Genomic DNA, 21,686 nt, shown 5'->3' with positions numbered 1-21,686 from the left:
AAATGGCACCATTTGAAGCATTATACGGTCGAAGGTGTCGAACTCCTTTGAATTGGTCACAAGCTGGAGAACGCAAAATTTTTGGGCCAGATTTAGTCTCTGAGGCAGAGGAGAAAGTCAAAGTTATCCAGGTTAATCTTAAAGCAGCTCAATCAAGACAGAAAAGTTATGCAGACAAAAGAAGAGATCCTTTACAATTCGAGGTAGGGGACTTCGTATATTTGCGAGTATCTCCTACTAAAGGTGTTCAACGCTTTGGCGTAAAAGGGAAATTAGCACCCCGATACATCGGACCATTTGAAATTATCGAAACTTGTGGACCCGTTGCCTACCGACTTCGTCTTCCATCTCAGTTGGCTGCCATTCATGATGTCTTTCATGTATCACAACTCCGGAAGTGTGCCAGGGTACCTACTGAGATCCTTGAACCACAAGATATCGAGATTGAATCCGATCTATCTTATACGGAGTATCCAGTCAAGATTCTTGACACCAAAGAAAGAAGTACTAGAAGGGAGAAAGTTAAAATATACAAAATCCAGTGGAATCAGCATACGGTAGAAGAAGCTACTTGGGAGACTGAAAATTTTCTCCAACGAAACTTTCCCGACTTTCTTAGAACCAATCCAGGTACCAAGTCTTTGCATCCTTTTCTTCCTGTAATCTCGGGACGAGATTCCTTTTAGGGGGAAAGGCTGTAACACCCCGGGTGTCTGCACAGTAATTAAATAGGTGTCTGCACAGTAATTGTGTATGTTTGCTATGCATCATGTGCTTGATTTGCTTAAAAATGATCTTTTTGTAATTAAAAAAGGCTATATGTGTAATTATGATTTTATGCAAGGTCCTTTCTTTAGTTATTTCTGATTATAGCTTTTGTGGAGGGTGTTTTTGCAAAATTTCAGTGCATTTAATGCATGGCAGCAAAATTTACTTTTAAGTCTATGTTTGAAGTCAATTTGCTTTGAAAAAGACAAAATTCCTAGAATTCAAAATCCCTTCAATGATTTTAATTTTAGCTCTTGAATCTTGGGTCAAATAATTTTTTGCACAACATTAAAGTTGTAGATCTTGAAAAGTTGAACAACTTTCATGTTGGGCACTTTTCCATTTGAGCTTTGGTTTAAAAGTTATCGTTGGTTTACAGTTTAGTCCCTGGAACTTTTGGTAATTGCAAAACGACCCTTTTCTTCCACCTCCACCCCCCTGCTCTGTTCTCGCCGCCGTCCACCGACAGCGCCACCGCCGGCGCCGGGGAAAGCTTTCCCGGCCATTACTCCGCCTCGCGCTGGCACCCACGCGTCGCACCGCTCCTCCTCCCCATCCTGTTGCCTCGCGCTGGAGTTCCCCGGCCGTGCCACGAGCCCCGCAGCTTCCAGAGCCGCCTCGACGGCCGCCACCGCGACGCCGCCGTGGACAGCCCCGGGCAGAGCCCGCCGCCCTCTCCTCACGCGCGCCCGAGCAATAAAGGAACCCCAGAAACCCATTCCCCTCGCTCTCTTGCTTTTCCCTCGCGCCCACGCCTCGGAACGCCGCCGCCGCACCACCCCGAACCCCGGCGAGCTCACCCCGCCGCGGAGCCGCCACCACAGACCCGCTCCACCCCAATAGCCCCCACCATTAGCCGCGCCTCGCCCTCGCGCAACTCCCAGACCGCTTCCCCTCGCCCGAACCTCACCGGAGCCACCCCGCCACCGTGCTCCGAGCTCCACCGGCCGCCGCTCGCCGTGGACCGACCTCCTCCCGCCCTCATTTCGCGACCCAAGAGCCTCCAGAGAACCGCATCGACCTCTACTCCATTTCCCCCAACCCATACCTCACCGCCGATGAGCCCCTCGCCGGGAAACGGCCGGTCAACCGCCGCCACCCCTCTCTGACCCGGCCCAGGGACCTCGGGTTGAATAGGCCTAGACTCAGATGAATAGTGCTATAGGGACTTCTTTGCTATGATTTTCAGTGAACTTTGAAATTCAATATCAATTCCTAGCAAATTCGTAAAATAGCAAATCTTGATGTTTTGGAATCCTCTTGAAGAGCTCTATGTAGTAGAACCATAATATGTTAGGCTTTAGTTGCAAGTTTTTGCTGTAGATTTTAATTTGTGTTGCTAGTGCATAATTATTGGCTGATTTTATTTTATTTTTCTTATCTACTGTGTGAAGCCTGATCTTGCAATGAAATTTTTATGATGGTTTACTCATATGTATATGGTGTTGCTATAAAAATTTCGTGCTCAGTTCTTATGTGTAGCTTTCCCTTTGATTTAATCCTTGTTTAATAGACTTTATTTATGATAAGTAGTTTCTGTTCTTGTTAAATCCTGAAATATTCCTGAGTGTTCATCTGGAGTATCTTAGCTTGTCCAGGAAGTTTGAGCTTCAGTTCATGACTAGAACAGGAGCTAAAAATGAATCTTGTTAGTCTACTTTCTGTTTTGTTTATTTTCTCATATTTATTTCTGTGTAGATAAAATCATGAAAAATTCACTGTAGTTAGTTCATTTCTGTATCAACCTCCTGTTAAATTTTGAGGTTCTGCTTTGTTCTAATTTGACCTGTATAATTCAAGTTTGTTCTATGTGCTTCCTGCATGAATAATTTGTTGTGATTAAATGGCTACATGTCTTGGTATGATTTTTTACAGGGTAGATTGCTTTGTTCATGTTCTGTTTAGTGTAATTTTGGCAGATTTTATTACTGTTTGTACTATGAGTAGTTGATTGGTTAGCAAACTATGTTTTGTTTGTTATAAGAAAACCACCCCCACTTGTTTATGAAGTTAGTCAACTTCTTTTGTGCTGTTGATCATGATGCCTTGTGTAGTTAGATTTGTTATTTAACTACTCTATAAATGATTGCCCATGTGTGTTTTTAATGTTGTTCTTGCATTACATATAGACACGACTGCCTTATCGGACGGGACGTACGAGCTGATCCCGGAGTCTGACGGAGGTGATCTCGAAGCTCAAGCGAACACCGCCGTACTAACTGAAGCCCCGGACCAAAGTTCGGAAGAGCCTAGAGCTGAAATAGTTAACGACTACCGAGAAGGCAAGCCCCGGACATAACCTATATTTCAAATTAATATCATTTACTGTATTACTTACTTGTGCATTTACAGTTCTTAGAATTTGAATTGAAACCCTAGATGCATGATCCTAGGAACCTATGTACTGAACACTAGACTTGAGTTCGACTACTTGCTAAGCTTATAGGACCGGTAAAAGTCGAGTGATTGCCTGTCACTCGCGAGCTTTATAGGAATTGCCTGTTTACTTTCTGTTAACAATATAAGGACGACGGACGGGGTTGTGATCGATATCATAACTTCATGTGAGACCCCGTCTGTGTTAATGAACTTGCTAAGGTCGCGGTGTGTGGTAGCGTTGGTTAAGTCTTTGAAAGTACTAGCCACATGCCGTCAATATGGTACGCGGCAAGCCTAGTAGCCGATTGGACCGGGGAGTGGATATACCTCCCACTCTCTCTTAGGGATAGGTTTTATTTTATGTTGCGCAACACTACGACTTCTAGGGACAAGGTTCGGCCTTGGAGCCCTGTAGTCGGGGAGAGTGGCACTATCCACAAGCCGGAAAGAAAGGTCAACGGTTGTTTGGGAATGACCCGACGGTGTTCCAGACGTGTGTGCTAGGTTTATCCTTGCAAGGTTGAATTTCGATTTAGAATCGTCCGCCTCTCATGATGAAATGAGACTGCTTGATCTCTTTGCCACACAGAGTAATAAGAGCAACAATATTTTTATCAATCTTGATGTTTGCTTAGTTTTCTACCATGGTTGAATAGTAGCTGCTTACATAGAATGGTTAATCAACTAGAATCTTGAAAGCTAAAACTTGAAAGTAAGGACATACTCTTTATTGCTTTTCAGCAAAGGAAAACCAGAGCCTCACAAAAACCTTGCATAGTCTAGCTAAAGTGGGCTACTTATACCCGTTGGCGGTTAAGTCTTGCTGAGTATTAGAATACTCAGTCTTGCTGTTGAACTCTCTTTCAGGTATGAGTTTTGAGAATCAGATCGCTAGCTTGACCTACCCTTGCTCGTTGCCTCCTGGCTGGTCCATAGAGTGGGATACGTCTGCGACCGGCAATAACTATGATGAGTGATACCATGCTTGGGCTAGCCTGGTGTCCTTTTGCGACGTGTTGTAGCCGTCGTGTTTTATCTTCCGCTGTTTTAAACTCTGAACTTAAATTATGGTTTGTATAACTGTTTTACTTAAGTTGGCTTTGTAATAATGGTTTTAACTGGTTTGTAATCATTACTATACTTGTGTTGTAAAATGGTGGTTGCAATATCTCTGGAACTCGCCTTCGTGCGGGGTATGCTTGTTTGATCCGAGAACCGGTGGTTGTATCGGGACGTTACCCGACAGACGAAGAATTGTTCCGTTTGAAGTGCGTTTGAGCTGTTGTTGCCTTTATGGTGATGGCCTGTGCACTTGAGCCGGGATAATTTAGGCGGTTCTGCCACAGGGAGGGAGTGCCTCCGAGCTCGAGGCCTCCGCGGTGCCATGGAGGGGCACGGCGAGGGAGGAAGGCTGCAGAGCCGAGCCGCAGGAAGAGATGGCCAAGCTCGCAATCGCCTCGCCTCGCGTGCTCCAGCGGAATCCAGCGCAGAGGCGGGTGTGGAGGTCGCCTGGGAGCCGCTACCGCCGCGCGAAGGAGGGCGGCCGGCGCGGCTCGGCTCGTCCCCGCCGGCCTCGCGCCCTGCGGTCCCCCAGCTCCACTCGCTCCTGGCCATGGCCGCCGGCCAGGGACAGGGAGGGAAAAAGGGGGCCATGGCCGCCGGTGACAGGGGAGGAGCGGCGCGGGTTGGGGGTGGAGATGGGAGAGAAAGGGGGAGGAGGAGAGAGAGAGTGACCGGGCGGTGGGAGGGTGGAGAAAAAAATTATGACACGTAGGTCCATGACTTGGTAGTTGATATAGAGGATGAGTAGAGTATGAACGAGTGCAGGAGAACTAGATGTGGAGAAGAGAATATTAATGACTAGGATATAATATTATTTTAAAAATCAATTTAGAGTATGATAAGTACAAATAAATTTATGATACATGGGCCTGCGTCATCGTCATCCGGCAATCGCGAAGGAAAACCAGATGCCTTGCGTCCGCTTGCGTCCGCCTGCCTGTCGTGGCGCGGTTGGTCCGTGATCTGGTAACTCACGACCAACGACAGGTGTGCGTACGTCGAAAACGACGGCTTGGCCTTGGCCAACGGAACACCGCCGGGTGCAATATGGTCCCAGCTACGGCTCCAGGTCGCTTTTACCGGCGAGCCACCTGTGCGCCATGCCTGCTTTGTTTAGTGGTAAAGCGTCGCGACTCACGAGTACGTCTTGCTTGCCCTTCAGAACTCACACGATCCGGCCTGTCACCCTGCTCCGTTTTCCTGTGAAAATTTGGCTGGGAACGAGCGGTAGCTGGAGCGGCTGGCTGCAGCGCCCACCGCCCCGCGCTCGAGCGCGGTTCGGGCGGGGTTTTCCCACCGGAGAAACAGTAGTTCCCTAAATAATTTCAGATATCTGTCTCTCGCGCATGGAGCCACAAAGGGAATGCGACTCGCCCGTCGCCTACAGAGTCAGAGGATTTTGGTGATATCAAAAAGGACGCGGTGTTAGATCTGTGTGTAGTTGTAGGGCTATTTGTACACGTGTGGTGTGTGTGGAGTGGGCGTGCGTGTGTATAAACAGATACTACAGCTGTACCCAAAAGAAAATTTGGCTGGTTTGCTCTAACCCCAGGACAGGTGATCGCGGCTGTGTTTAGTTGCAAAAAATATACGAAAAGTGTTTGCGCAGTACTTTTTGTTTGTATATGGTAAAAATTGTCTTATTATAGGCTAATTATGCTCAAAAGATTCGTTTCACAACATACATCAAAACTATACAATTAGTTTTTTTATTTACTTATATTTAGTACTCCATGCATAAATCATTTGCTACATTTAATGTTTCGATGTGATGAAAAATTTGAAAAGTTTGGAAGAGTGGGGAACTAAACACAGCCCGCGTCTAGTTGCCGTTTTTCTGCTGGAACGGGAAGTGAGTGTCACACCCTGAAATTTTTGGATTTCAGGATGTGATTAAAATTAAAAACAAAACAATAATTTTCTCATAATTTTAAAATTTTCCTAACATTTGTTTTCTTCACAGAGAATTTAGTGTAAGAGAAAATAAATATTGGTTGTTTTCCAAATTAATTGAGGTTGTTTTATTTGTGTTGCATTCATGTCGCAATGCATTATTCCATTGCTTGTTGTTCAACTCAAATTTGAATTCTCCAGAATTTAAATTTGAATTGAATAGGTTTGAATCTATTTCAAAAAAAAATGCAAAACATTTCTCCCTCTCCCCATCTCTTTTCAGCCCAGCCGGCCCAATCCCCCTCCTCTCCTTTTTCCTTTCCTTTCCCCGCAGCCCAAACCGCAGCCCGTTTCTTGTCCCGGCCAAAACCCGGCCCAAACTCCTTTTTCCAGCCCAGTTCGCGCCTCCCTCTTCTCTGCCGCCGATAGGTGGGCTCCACCTGTCGGGGCCGTCCCCGACCTCGAGCCGGGCTCGGACTCGAGCAGAGTCCGGCCGGCACACGCGCCGCCCGCGCCTCCCTTGGCGCGCACGCCAAGACTCGTGGCCGCCCCTATTTATAGCCCCGCACCGCCCCCTTGGACCCCCTCTAGACCCTCTTCGAGCCGCAGCCGCCCTCTCGCACAAACCCTAACCCCGAAACCGCCGCCGCCATTGGAGCTCCACACGAGCTCGGGCCATCGTCGACCCACTTCTCCGTAGCCTCCCCTCGACGCCCGCGCATAACCGGAGCTCTGCCGCAGGGTGAGCGACGCCATGCCTCCTTTGTTTCCTCTATCTTGCGTCTCCTTGCCACGGCAATCGCCCGTCGTCATCGCCGCTCCGCCTCTCGCCGTCGCAAGCCCCTGTCCGGCCTCCCACTCGACCAAACGATCCCCTAGACGCGTTCCGCGTGGTCCTAGCTCGCTCCTGACCCAAACCCGAGTTGAAATCGAGCCCTGAGTCACCGTTTCGGTGAACTCCGGCGAGCTCGCCGCCGCTCGCCGCCGCCAGCCGTCGTCGGCGCCGCCACCATCACCTCTTTTGTACCCAGGCCGTCCGATCTAAAATCGACGGGCGAGATTAGATCCAAAACTGAGTCAATGTCCTGGATACCGGTCAACCCTAGACGTTTTGCAAAAAGACCCCTCGGTTTTCTCAAATTCAACCCGCCGTCCTGCTCTGTTCAAAAATAATTCTGTTTAAGTCCTTTTTATTTCTGTTTTAGCCCCTATGCTTTTATAAATTTGAACCCGCCGACCAGAGCTCGAGTTTTTGCATGTTAGCCCCTGAAGTTTAGGTTTAATTATGTTTAGGTCCCTGGTTTCTTCAGATCTAGCCCCTGGAAGCTCTGTTTCTTTACAAATGAGCCCCTAGAACCCTGTTTTGGCTATAACTTCTTCGTTTTAACTCTGTTTTCAGCGATCCTTGCGCTCACGTGATTCTTGTGACGTGTGCAATAGCTTTATAACCTTTTTATCCTCTGTGAGCACACTTTGTTGTGTCTTACAAATCTTTTCTGTTAGACCTTAACCCTTTAGTTAATCGCGACTAGATCCCTGAAGCATTGTTTATCTCATAGAATCGTCGTTTTAGTTCCGTTTTCCGTGTTTCTTGCGCCCTTGTAACCGTAGCAGCGAGCCCTATTCTTTAGTGCGTTCTTTTAAAGCCTTTCTTTTGTTATGGTGTAATGTTCTTAGATGTATCTTTTGTTTGTTGCTTTGTATGTTTGCCCGATGAATGTTCCGAGTAGAAGGATCGTTGTTCGAAGTTGAAGATCAAGAGTTCCAAGTGAGCAAAAGCTGAAGAGCAGTAAGAGTAGCTTTTCGTTGGAGAAAGGCAAGTGACCCTAACCATCTTTCTATTTATGCTTTATTTACAAGAGTACTATGATTTAATTGGAACATGGAGAACCACCCAAGAAAACCGTACAACCACAATACTAATGGGCTCTGGTCTTGGCTAAGTAATTAGATGAACTATATGTTGTGTTGGGGTTGTTCCGCTTGGTGGTTATGAGTTTGTGTTGTGGAGCGGGTGAAGGAAGCTGTGTCTTCTGAGGGACCGCACGGCAGGGACCAACACATACATATAGGGATTCTTTGTAAAGGCCTCGTAGCGTCCCTATGCAATCACACCTCGGAAGTGTGGTATTGTGCCTAGCTAGCACATTGCGTGGTTGGGTTCAAAGTTCTTCGGAACTTTTACGCGAATTGTGGTGAAAGTGTACAACCTCTGCAGAGTTAAAACTAACCGGTTAGCCGTGCTCACGGTCAAGAGCGGCTTGGACCCTCACATGATTAATAAACTTAAAGATGGATTTAAATCATTTTCTGGTTATTTCTTGTGGCCTTACTGAGTACCAACCATAAGTGTACTCACCCTTACTTACTGCTGCTCAGAAGAAAAAGTTGTTGTGAAGTCTTTTGAAGATGATGCTGAGTTCTAGGCGTACGCAACCCCCAGTCGATTGCCTGTGAAGTTTGGAGTCTCCGTTTCCAGGATAAGTTGTATAACTCTGATAGTCTTTTAATTGTTTTAGTTTCTCTTTTTCGTGATATTGTTGCTGATTATTTACTTATGATGTCTCTATATATATGAAACTTGATCCTAACATACATATAGTTATGCATTCGGTTTTTTCCTTAAAACCGGGTGTGACAGTGAGGTCACGCTCCCCAAGGTCCGGAGAAGCCGCATCGCGTCGACGCGGCACGCGCTGTCCTCCCGTTCGTGGCGCGGCGCCACGACGCGCCCGCGCGCCGAGCTAAACCGAGCACCACGCGTCCGCGCCGCGTCTCCCACACGCACCCGCCCCCCCGCCACTCCGCCGAGCACCGCCCGGGTCCCCGCCCGCAGACGCTCCCTAACCTTCTGCTCTCAGCTCTGCTCTGCTTCCTGCGTGCACCCGTCCCCACAACCCCCGCACGCCATGGCCGCGGCCATCCTCCGCCGCCTCACACCCACCCCCACCACGGCCGCCAGCCCGCGCGTGGCGCCGCGGCCGCGGCCGCTGCCGCTGCTCGCGCGCGGGGTGTCGGACTCAACGGATGCGATCACCGTGGAGACCTCGGTGCCCTTCATGTCCCACATCGTGGACCCTCCCTCGCGCTCCGCCACCACCTCCGCGCGCGAGCTCCTCTCCTTCTTCCGCGACATGGCCCTCATGCGCCGCGCCGAGATCTCGGCGGACTCGCTCTACAAGGCCAAGCTCATCCGCGGCTTCTGCCACCTCTACGACGGGCAGGAGGCCGTCGCCGTCGGCATGGAGGCCGCCATCACCCGCGCCGACGCCATCATCACCGCCTACCGCGACCACTGCGCCTACCTCGCGCGCGGCGGGGACCTCGTCGCCGCCTTCGCCGAGCTCATGGGCCGCCGGGACGGCTGCTCCAGGGGCAAGGGGGGATCCATGCACTTCTACAAGCGGGACGCCAACTTCTTCGGCGGGCACGGCATCGTCGGCGCGCAGGTGCCGCTCGGGTGCGGCATCGCCTTCGCGCAGAAGTACAGGAAGGAGGGCACCGTCACCTTCGACCTCTACGGCGACGGCGCCGCCAACCAGGGCCAGCTCTTCGAAGCGCTCAACATGGCCGCGCTCTGGAAGCTGCCTGTCATATTGGTCTGCGAGAACAACCACTGTGAGTTGACTTCTGTTAATGTTACCAAGTGTGGTTGTGCTCGTGCTGCAATCATACGGTTCGTCGGTGTGACTCGGAAGTTGAAATTGGATTGATTTTGGTCAGTACCTGATTTGTGCAGATGGGATGGGGACTGCAGAGTGGAGGGCGTCCAAGAGCCCTGCTTACTACAAGCGCGGGGACTATGTGCCTGGATTAAAGGTAAAAACTCTTTGTCGGCTTGGTTTAGTGCAGAGTTGATGGGCAATTGTGCATAGCAATTTGCAAGTGAACTGGACACTATAGATTGGGTTTGTAAATGCAAATTTTGTTGCGTGGTGTGCAGTGTTCAATTATTTGGCTGTGATACACTGATACTGTTGGGTTTGATCTGATCTCATAAATTGTAGATGAAACTCGTGATAATTTTAAGGACTAGCAGCACTATGATTTTTTGAACCTTCTGAGGCTTGATTGTTTACATTACGCACGTACTGTTGAGATTGATCTTCATTTCGAATTCCTTGGTTCAGCAAAGTCTGCAAACTGGGAGGTTGATTTTGGTCACCATGTCTGCAATTGAGTTAAAGCTTGGCACTGAGATGGTAGCTTGTGTTTGGTGCAGGTCGATGGAATGGATGTTCTTGCTGTGAAGCAAGCTTGCAAATTTGCCAAAGATCATGTCCTTGAAAATGGACCAATTGTAAGTATTTCAGAAATAACTCTGATTTTTTCTCATATGGATGCATATGTTGGAGCATATAATTCATCACGTACGGGGTTAGGCTGGACCTCTGGAATACATTACTAGCGTTTCATACTTTCATTACTGGTCATGATACTGCATATAGGATACTGGATACATACACTGAAAGGAAAGGAGAAAATGCTGGAAAGCTTAATTATGCTGTGGGCAGATACCACACATCCTCCTGTCTACTAGCTTGACCATTGTTTGCCCCTCTGTTTTCTACGTAGAACACAAACTTTTTTTTAGATTAAATGCAATCTTACTAGTCAAATGTGTAGATATTATGTTCGCAATCAGAAGCACCCTAGAATTCTACTTGAATTCAACTTCAGTTCTTTTCCCTTTTGAGACCAACTTCAGTGTTCTGCGGCAACATTTCAACTGAATGTCAGGTTGCTGTGCTTTTACACTGTTATCTTGAGTACAATTCTTGTTGATGAGGTTTTCTTTGCTGGCATATGTTATCCAATGCAGGTTTGCTTTTGTTTTAAACATGTGTTTATCATCATGTTCTATTCAACAAGCAAATCTAGCATGCCACATTTGTGTTGGATGATATTCGTTGCAGATTTTGTTGTTAGTACTTACTCCTAGAAGCATGTTTTGTCAGAATTTTTTGGTTCTGTCTTGTAGAAAGCTGCAGGTGTTGTCCTTTTTAGGTCCCTGTTATTTTTCTTGAGTGGACATGATTTGGAAATATATGGTCGATTATTAATTGGTTCTGATTTCGAATGTGCTATCAGGCTCATTGACATCTATTTTATAATATTTTTCATTAAAGCTGTTGGTTACTTGGTTACCTATTTCTATTCATTCCTTATTTTTAGATTCTTGAGATGGACACCTATAGATACCATGGGCACTCTATGTCAGATCCTGGTAGCACCTACCGCACCAGGGATGAGATTGCAGGGATAAGACAGGTTAGGATGGCAATTGTCTCACCACTTGAAAAAAAATCTGTTCCTCGAAGGGCAGACATTCCGAATGATTTATTTGTGTTATGAACTCATGATACAACAGGAGCGTGATCCAATCGAAAGGGTTAGGAAGCTCATATTGGCCCATGATTTCGCAACAGCCCAAGAGCTAAAGGTATTATTTGGTTTGTTAAGACTACCAACCATCATGTTTTCGAAAAAAAAAGACTACAAACCATCACAAAATGTTTTCTTAGTGGACATAGAAAAGAAATGTATCACAAAAGCACATGGCTTTGAACATACTTTACTTGGCCGATAGAAGACAATTCGAATTGTGTATGAAATTCATTAAGACTACATATTTTTCTATTAGGACATGGAAAAGGAGATAAGGAAGCAAGTTGACGCAGCCATTGCTAAAGCAAAGGTCCGAGTCTCAGCTAAACATGTTCAATGCCTACACATCCTTTATTTGTTCAAACTAATTCTGCTTATGAGTTCATGGGAATTTATATGTGCAGGAGAGTCCAATGCCCGATCCATCTGAGCTCTTCACAAACGTTTATGTCAACGACTGCGGTTTGGAGGTAAGCAGGTGTTAAGGGCTAATTCATTCCGGATTGTAGACGCTTATGTAGATTTCTTTTCCCTGCCTGCAAATTCCCATGGGCCCAGAACTGTGTCTTAACATAAATTACACCTCTATTCAAAACCTGTTGCATGCTTCTCTGAATTGGCCCCGGAATTACTGAATTGGAGTGGGCCCAGATGAACAAGTAGCAACTGTTGATATGGTCATATGGAGAAGTAGCAAAGTGCAAACCGTACCTGCTTGCTCTTGCTGTAGGTTGGTTAGTTTGAAAGTGGCATAACACTCTGAACCGGATGTTCTATGCTAACCGATGATCTTTTCCGTGATGCAGTCCTTTGGGGTAGACAGGAAGGTGGTGAGGACCGTTCTTCCGTAGGCTGGCAAAGAAGGACAGTTTCATTAATATGCATGAACATATATGGTGCGTACCGAGGATAGCTACACTACTAGCGATTGCAAGTACAGACGAAGGGATCCTGCTGTGCGTTGTTTTTTTCTGCTACGAAATAAGCTTTTGTGTGTGTGAAGAGATGCATAGGCAAACAACTGATGGATATTCTGTTTCTGCATCACGCCTCAGTGGCCCTTCCCTTTTGGATCCTTGTTTATGATTTGCTCTGGCCGTTGAGTCGTGACAATGTGCAGCTGAAACCTTGTCGCGTGTGATGCAGATGTATGTAACATCTTCTCCCTAAATGAATTACTATTATGTTCAATGAGGGAAACCTTGTTTATGATTCGTTCTTTCTGATAAAGGGTCCCGACAGTTGGGGGGGGGACTCTAGAGTCGTGTATGGAAACGGGACGCTCAATGAGGGAAGGCGAGATGAAATGGGCCACTCGGTGTGTCGTGATGAACTCCGATTACTAGGTCCAACGCGCATTCGAGCCGGGCCGTGGTCCTCACTGGGCTGGGCTTGATCCGCGCGCATCTTACATTCAGGCCCAACATGAAGGGCAACCATCTTCATATCCCCGTTCGCCGTGCCGTCGAGCTCGTACGCTGATCTCAACGGAATAATGGAGGGCAGAAGAAGACACGAAGTTGAGATCAGCGTACGGGCAGCTCATGTGGCTACCATCTGGGCACCCACGGGCCAGCTCACAGCGTCGCCAAGACCTGACCGACGACGAGCAGGACAAAGATGAAGATGAGCACAAAGAAGTAGCCGTTGGGCGAGCAGAGCAGCATCCGTCGCCGCGGCGGTTCAGACCCGGCCGAAGCCCTAGAAAGGCCTCCAGGCGCGATGAGACGGGAAGGTCGCGCATTAACTGTCCCTCAGCAGTGGGCCAGTGTCCCTAGCCCCTAGGGAGAGCATGCCCGCGACGTCGCTGTCAGGCTGCACAGCTCATGGACAGCCGGACAAGCCGGTGGCGCGCCGGCCGCCCGTAACCGCCGGACGTCGACGCGCCCGCCCACCGTGCGCGCGCGTGTCGGCCCGGCCCGCGCACCCGCCCGGCCGGTGGTTTCCTTCAGCCGGGACTGGGAGTCCGTCCCGTGCGGGCGACGAGAGGCCGGGGCGCGGGTGCGAGAGCGAGACCTGTCACCTGTGCGTGCTCCGGTCTCCGGAGCGGCCCGGACGGAACAGCGAGCGATCGGATCCCTTGGCTTTGCCCGGGTCCAAGACGGACGCCGAGCCAGACCGCCAGAGGAAGGACACGACCGGTTCTCTACGGACCATGGATCAAAAGGAACACGTACGTACGGCCCCCAGCCATGGACACCAGTCACCGGCCGGGTCACGAACCCGTGGGCGGCGGCGACCCTTCGTCGCGACGGCCGCCAAGACTCGCGGGACCAGATTTCACCAGCGGGAGGCGGAAGGAACGCTACCGGCAAAACGAAGCGAGAGGGGGACGCCTGCGCCGCTGCGCGCTCGCGACACACGACACCGTTCCCCACCGGGGCGTCCCTGCCTGCCCGCCGACGCCGAGTTCGCTTTCGCTTCCACCGGCGGGCTGCTGTGGCGTTCCAGGACGAACGCTCTAGAAGACGCATCTGAGGACGACCGCTTTCCGCGAAAGGGACAGGGCTTTCCCCCGATCGCAAGCCAACCACGACTCGAAGGATGCTTCTTTTCTTCAGAGAACGGAATGGAACCTGATTTGGTTATCCTTGTTGTTGGAATTCTGGAGGAAGGAATCTACTAGTAGCGGTCAATACTTGGACAATGAAGCCTCTGTCGTTACGGCTGCTGACAGGAGGGCTTCGGGCTCACTACTCGTGCAAGAGATATCATTCGTGTTGTTGGCAGGGGTAGCCATGATTTCCCGAATCCGAACCCCGAACTTGAAAAATCCGAATCTGATCCCAAATTTTTGAACCCGAGATACCCAATCACTATCTCAGGTACGACGTTAAGAAAATTCAGGTAGTTCGGGTTTTAACTCCCGTACCGAATTACCCGAACTTTATTGCAAACACAATAGATCATGGCATAATTCACTTACTTGACCCCAAAATGAGAAATTTATTTGTTTGATTTGTTGATTGCTTGTCTGTTTGATTTGTGCAATAATAGTGATGTGTTGATCTTATTTTTGTATTTTATCCTTTTTTTTTACTTGTTGCTTAATGGGAGAGACAAAGATTTGACAGCTGATCGGGTATTTCGGGAAAACACGAACCAGAACCCGAACCCAAAATTTCCACCCAAAATTTCGGGTATTCCATTTTTGGGTCAATTTTGGGTAGCGTTTTTATATACCCGAATTTTGCATTCCTCGAATTACCCAACCCGAATTACCCGAACACCTAGGATTATTGTTGGGGGGATACCACCTTTTCCCAAAAATTTGATGGGATTATTGCGCTATACCTGCACTGTGACTACACCCGGACGTGCCGCCCGCAACACAAGTAAAGGTAGTGCTCTGTTTGGTTGGTCACTCCCTCCCTATAATACCCTATGCCAATACGAGAGCTTCTTTGCATATGTTTGCTAATGAGGCGTCACGTGTCATGCCACGTCGGCGCTGAGAGCTTGTGTGGCATGATTTGAGAATTTAGGGACCTATGTGAAATCGCGGAATAAGTTTAGCGATTTGAAGTGTAATTTACTCGTTACTAAATTTATATGTCTCACGGAGAATTCGGCATTCATAAGTATGCATATATTTGTGTGAGCACTACCGTCTGTATCATGATCGGAAAACATACGCCATACTCAAAGTTGCGGAATCAAGTCAAACGTTAGACCAGAGTTGCCAATTTTATGGTTCGCCCTGCGTTTCATTGGCAAATAATGTTTTCATTGTTAACCATCTAATTGAGTTGCTCGGCATCAGCACTTGGTTATAGCAGGAAACATGAGTGCTTGCTATATTCTCAGCCGTTCACTTGGTTTTCACTAAGGAAACCGTCCAAATTCAAAAGGGACAAAGGTGACTCGACTTCATAGTGGCTAAAAAATGGTGCCCTTTGTGATCTAGACAAGCTTAGCACTAACAATCGGTTTTAACAAGACGCCGCCCAATCATAAAAGGATGTCGATTCCAGTCGTGTGCAGGCAGCTGACACGTCGAAATTTCGAGTATATAATTGCATTTTTTAAGAAACTGGGATATAATTGTATATTTTAATTGTATATAATTTCGAGTACTCTCTCCGTCTCAAAATAAATGTAATTATATGATTCAAAATTTGTCACACAAAAAATACAACTTTCACTTAACAACCACAAAAAAAAAGAGTCTGAAAATTTTTTTACAAAAGATAAGCCAATATCTAGATTGTCCTTACAAAAGACAAGGAGCAATATGATAATTTGCACCTAGCATAGAGTGTGTTTAGTTGGTGAAAAAGTTTGGGTTTTGGTACTGTAGCACATTTCGTTGTTACTTGACAAATAATATTCAATTATGGATTAATTAGGCTTAAAAGATTTAGCTCGTGCTAATCAGTTAGACTGTGTAATTAGTTATTTTTTCAACTTCATTTAATATTTCATGCATGTGTTCAAAGATTCGATGAGATGGATATTGTGTAAAATTTTTTCGAACTAGGGCCTATGTTTTGCAGCTCGGGATGAGGGCCCAGCTGCTGGCCTGTGCTCATGTCCGTGTGTACGCTCTCGGCTCAGCAGGCGAGAGGCGGCGCTCCGCAGGCGATTGGGGTGCGTTTAGTTCTCAAAAGAAAAAAATTTTGGATGTCTTGTCAATGTTTGATCAGATATCGGGAAGGTTTTTCGGACACTAATTAAAAAACTAATTTCAGAACTCACTTGGAAACCGCGAGACGAATCTTTTAAGCCCTTTGACCGCGACATTAGCACATGTGAGTTACTGTAGCACTTATGGCTAATCATGCACTAATTAGGCTTAAAAGATTCGTCTCGTCGTGTACATCCAAACTGTGTAATTAGTTTTGTTATTTAATTACATTTAGTGCTTTATATATGTGTTTAAAAGGGAGGTGAAAATTTTTAAGTGAAAATTTTTGGGAACTAAACGGGGCCAGCCACCCTCCCTGCTTCTCTTCCCTCAGAAAAAAGAAAAATTCCGTGTTCTTTCGGGGAATCTAGCCAGCCGTCTCACACTTGACACTTCCGGATGGGACCGCCGGCTGGACCAGTTTCCCAGCTCGTCGGTGTCGCGTCAGCACATTTTGCTAGACGAACACACACACCATCATGACATCAACACCAAGCCGCTCGTGACGGCACACTGGGACGGAACACCACTCGAGAATCTTTCGGAAGATGCCTATTTTTCAGTTGTGTTGGTGTTTCAGTCTGCTGGTGGAGTAGTGTAAGAGAAAAATATTATTGGCTGATTGGAGGCTGTTTGAGCAGAACAAGATTAAAGTGGTAGTGCTTGTCCCCTGTGAACCGAGAGGTCACAGATTCGAGTGGTGGTCTTAATAATAATAATAATAATAATAATAATAATAATAATAATAATAATAATAATAATAATAATAATAATAATAATAATAATAATAATAATAATAATAATAATAATAATAATAGCAGCTCACCTATCTACTGATCCTCCCATCGATGGCTAATCCAGAGCGGCTCCGTCTTCCGGTCATCCCCCATCTTTCCGCCTGCCATACCATTTGCCATCCCTCACCCCCCCCCCCCCCCCCCCCCCCGGCGTACTCTAGGCCGTACACGCCCAGCACGCGCGCACGCGGCGCAGAACGGGACGCGGCGGCCCGCGGCCCGGAGTCATCGGATTCCGGAGGCCAGATCCGGCCCGTGCCTTTTCACACCGACAGCTGTTTCCCTGCTGCGGGCTGCGGCCGCCTGCAAAAGTTGCCGGGCACCCGGATCAACCACTCGCGTGAACACACGCAGGTCCCCAGCCAAGCTCGCGTCGCGTGATCTTCCCTGCAGAGCCACGAGAGAGCCTCCGTGTCCCAGATCCGAGTACACGTATTCCCTCCGGATCCTGGTACGAGTAACCAGCGGTCTTCTGCAGAATCCGTGTGAAATTTTCTTGTACTCCCTCCGTCCAAAAGAGTAAACTCCATATCATCAGTCCCTAAACTTAGTCGATGTGTCGTTCCGTTCTCTAAACTTACAAATCAACTATTCTCGGTCCATAAATTTATTCCACTGTGTCATTCCGGCCTCTAAACTAGAAAATCAAATGTTTACGTCCTCAAATTTGTTCAATCATATTATTTCGGTCCCTAAACTTGATTTTGAGTTTCATATAGGTTAAAACAAGGCGATCTAAAATCTATATATTAAAAAATAATTCATAAACTTTTCATATGAACTTTTTAAATTTTGTAGTTGAAATATTTTTGAATTAAAACTATTTAGGGTCGCAAAATATTATTGTAAGTTTATAGATTTTAAAATTTAAAATTAAATTTTGGGAGTCTAAACAATTTTAATTCAAATACTTTTCAACTGCAAAGTTGTAGATTGCGTCGAGAGATACAATTTTGATATAAGTTTGTCTTCATTCGAGTTAATATGAAAAAGTTACAAATTATTTTTTGATATAGAGGTTTTAGATCATCCGGTTTGGACTTAGATGAGACTCAAAACTAAATTTAGGGACTGTGATGACATGACTGGACAAGTTTGATGATCTAAACAGATGATTTATAAGTTTAGGAACCGGAATGACACAACCAAATAAATTTGAGGACCTAAACGATCGATTTACGAGTTTAGGGACCAGAATGACACAATCGAACAAGTTTAGGGACCGGTGAAGCACTTTACTTGTCCCAAAATATAAGTATTTGTTGATTTCTACTGATTATGTTTGACCATTTGTCATATTCAAAAATTTTGAGAAAATATTATTTATTTTGTTATGACATGTTTTAGCATCATATATATTTGAAGTATATCTTAATTATTTTTATTTTTTTTTAAATTTTTTGAATAAGACGAATGGTCAAATATGATCAGCAGAAGTCAACAAATATTTATATTTTAGGACGGAGGTAGTACTACCACTCATGGCTAGTGCGTTCAAGTCCATGGTTCCTGAGGAGCCCATGACTGGAGTATAGAGTAGCTTTGTTTTCTAAGAATGTAAATCTCGTTTTCTGATAAGTCAAACAAATTCAGTTTTGACCGAATTTATATTTTATATAAAATAGTACTAATATGTATTGCAATATAAGTATTTTTAGATTAATCATGTAATATATTTCTATACTACATCGATTCGAAGATACAAATGTTAATATTTTTTGTATAAATTTAATCAAAATTAAAAATATTTGGCTTCTCGGAAATCTAGATTTATATTTATTTCGGGACAGAGAGAGTATTAGGCATTCTTGACAGTGATGACCATGGATGCTAGCGTGGCAGTAGTATTTTTGACAAGTGTTATCGTGGTAGTAGTATTTTTGCCAGAGAGAGTATTATCTACTCTACCAGTTACCGTGGCAGTAGTATTTTTGACAAGTGTTTGTTTAGTCGCTCCAGCACATTATTTTTAACTGCCGCAAAGCAGAAAAGGTGCACGTACCGATCACGTCTGCTCTCAAGCCCCATTTTGGACGCGATCAACGAATTTTACATTAAAAAAAAGAAAAAGAAAAACCCTGATGGAGTGCAACGATCAAGAACAACACTAAAAATATCATAGACTCTAAAACAACCGGAAGCAACTAAAGGATGGCAACACGTGCTGACACCGCCTCCATTGTTGATACTACCTAGTATAATTGATGCAATATACTAACAGAAAATACATATTTCACTAGACATGCGTGTGTTTAAGAGTAAATACACATGTATTTTGCAATAGCAAAGCGGATACTCTATGAAATTATAAAATGTCCATGTTTCGGGGTTCAGTAAAAATGTTGTTTGTGTCATTCAGCTAAAAATGCGACCATGCCATCCTAGCTATTTATAGGGTTCCATAGCATGAATTGTGTGTCATACCTCCTAAAAGGCACTTTAATCCACTAATACTTGTAAATTTAGCCGATATAATACGAAGGGTGTGTCGAAAAGGCAGGACATAATAGTGAGCACTCATGGAATCATCATTCATCCTTGCAAAATTATTTGCCATAGCCTAGAGATAGAAAGCACCAATACGGATATAAAAATATGAATGTTAATTGAAAGTTAGCACAATCATCATGACTGACGAGAACAATCAACTATCGAGAACATCATGGCAAAGTACAAGAACCGACTAAAATGATTCACCATAGGTCTATAGCCTAGGAGCATCTTCAGCAATAGCTCCTATTTCTAGTCCCTACTTTTCTGAGTAGGTGCTCCTCCTAATTTTATGAGCTATAATTTTTAGTTTTAACTCCAGCAACAGTCTCTACATTTGAGCCCCTACTCTCCTATGACAGGTAGGACCCACCTGTCAGAGTCTCATCCATATCCTCTACCTTTTTCTTTCGCCCCCTTCCCTGTGCTCCTCTTCGTCTCTCTCTCCCCAACAGATATCTCTTGCGACGAAGCAAGGGCGGCGCTGCCGGCCAGGCCTGCATCGACGGCGTGGAGGAGCAGGGGGAGCACCGCCGAGCCGGCCTGCGACGGTGGCTTAAAGAAGCGGCGGCGGCGGCGCAAAGAAGCGGGCAAAGCTAGATCTCCACTATGGCGCAAGGAGCGGGGACGATGCGGCGAGCCCAGCCAGCGGCGGCGGCGCAGAGGAGCGGGGACGATGTACGAGCCCAGCCGGTGGCGGCGGTGCAGAGGAGCGGGGACAGCGCGGAGAGCCTAGTCGACGGCGGCGGCGCGGAAGAGCTGGGATGGTGCTGCAGGCTCGACCCGCGACGGCAGCGCGCAGGAGCTGGGGTGGCGGCGGTAGGCGGTGGCGCGCGGAGAAGGGGCGGCGGCGGTGGGCGGTGGCGTGCAGGAGTAGGGGCGGCGGTGGTGGCGGTGGCACGCGGGCTCCAAGTAGGGGCCTCCCTATGGACCCATGGGAGATGGGGCTGGGAGGAGAAATTTAGGTGCCTCCCTACTACAGGGACTCGAGTAGGGGCTCTGCTGGAGTGAGTTTTTGAGCTCTTGGCCCCTACTTTAAAAGTAGGGACTCAAATAGGGTCTCTGTTGGAGTTGCTCTAAGGACAGAAACTCAACAAACAAATAATACTAGCTCGAGTACAATGCTAGATATTGATTGACTCAGCATATGTATGTACTCAACACACACACACACACACATCCATGGACTATAAATTAGCAGTATTACCTCCAACAATGGTAGTCATAGTGTTGGAGTTAGACATAGATTGAAGGTCTTTGCCATGACCACACCCAACCACATGGCATTATAATAAATATAAATGAAGGTAGCCCAATTGTATGAGTACTTTTCCTCAAAACATGTTAATAGTAAATTTACATGCATTTTCATGTAAAAAAATTAAAAGTATCTATCTTACTTTGAGCAGAATATAATAATAATGTAAAAAGTACCTCCACAATCAAATAGGCATGCTAACCAACATATTTAAGTTCTGCGACTTAAGTTATATTGGGTCCAATTAGAAGTTAGTGCAATTTTGGCCAATAGAAATAGTTAACCCTTGATTTCGGTATAATGATGATTCCAAGAGCACAAAAGCTATAACAGTTCACCACAACTTATATATGAAAAGAAATCGGATAGCTACCAATTGTAAAACCAAAAATATTGAATTCAAATGTAGACTAAACATCATATCTACACCCACATTTATAGATGAAGCTATTCGAAGAAAAGATAATAAATGGACACTAACTGAAAGTTAATATCATCAACGAGATCAATTGACCCTCGAATTCCGACATAACTACTGTACCGAGGATAAAGGTACAAAAAGTTGTTAGGGATAGCCTAAAGATAGACAATAATAATAGCACAAGTACATGGCTCTATATTGAGGGCGCGTTTAGTTCCCAAAAATTTTCACCCAAAAATTTTCACCTCCCCTTTAAACACATGTATGAAGCACTAAATGTAATTAAATAACAAAACTAATTACACAGTTTGGATGTACATGACGAGACGAATCTTTTAAGCCTAATTAGTGCATGATTAGCCATAAGTGCTACAGTAACCCACATGTGCTAATGACGCGGTCAAAGGCCTCAAAAGATTCGTCTCGTGGTTTCCAAGTGAGTTTTGAAATTAGTTTTTTAATTAGTGTCCGAAAAGTCTTCCCGACATCCGGTCAAAGTGCTGATTTGACATCCAAAAATTTTTGGATGGGGAACTAAACGCGCCCTGATTTTCTCACCATATCCATGGAATACAAATTAGTAGTGGTACTATCTCCTACAAT

The 21,686-nt window shown here is 46.0% G+C and overlaps 1 protein-coding gene across 1 annotated transcript; it reads left to right on the top strand.

Moving 5' to 3' along the window:
* The first annotated feature begins 8,890 nt into the window (after positions 1–8,890).
* Positions 8,891–12,699, top strand: LOC120670267 (pyruvate dehydrogenase E1 component subunit alpha-2, mitochondrial-like). The gene is made up of 8 exons (XM_039950356.1): positions 8,891–9,720; positions 9,842–9,921; positions 10,325–10,402; positions 11,278–11,373; positions 11,474–11,545; positions 11,747–11,800; positions 11,895–11,960; positions 12,297–12,699. Exons 1-8 carry the CDS (start codon positions 9,012–9,014, stop codon positions 12,339–12,341), a joined length of 1,200 nt encoding a protein of 399 aa, XP_039806290.1. The 5' UTR covers positions 8,891–9,011; the 3' UTR covers positions 12,342–12,699.
* Positions 12,700–21,686: the final 8,987 nt, after the last annotated feature.

The sequence above is a fragment of the Panicum virgatum genome, chromosome 4N (assembly GCF_016808335.1).
Source record: "Panicum virgatum strain AP13 chromosome 4N, P.virgatum_v5, whole genome shotgun sequence".
In the NCBI taxonomy this organism is placed as follows: Eukaryota; Viridiplantae; Streptophyta; class Magnoliopsida; order Poales; family Poaceae; genus Panicum; species Panicum virgatum.
This window is presented reverse-complemented; position numbering and strand designations above follow the sequence as displayed.

Coding starts and splice junctions, on each gene's coding strand:
- LOC120670267 (XM_039950356.1), top strand. CDS start 9,012: ATGGCCGCGGCCATCCTCCGCCGCCTCACACCCACCCCCACCACGGCC. Junction 9,721..9,841: donor GGTCTGCGAGAACAACCACT/GTGAGTTGACTT, acceptor TGATTTGTGCAG/ATGGGATGGGGACTGCAGAG. Junction 11,374..11,473: donor AGATTGCAGGGATAAGACAG/GTTAGGATGGCA, acceptor ATGATACAACAG/GAGCGTGATCCAATCGAAAG.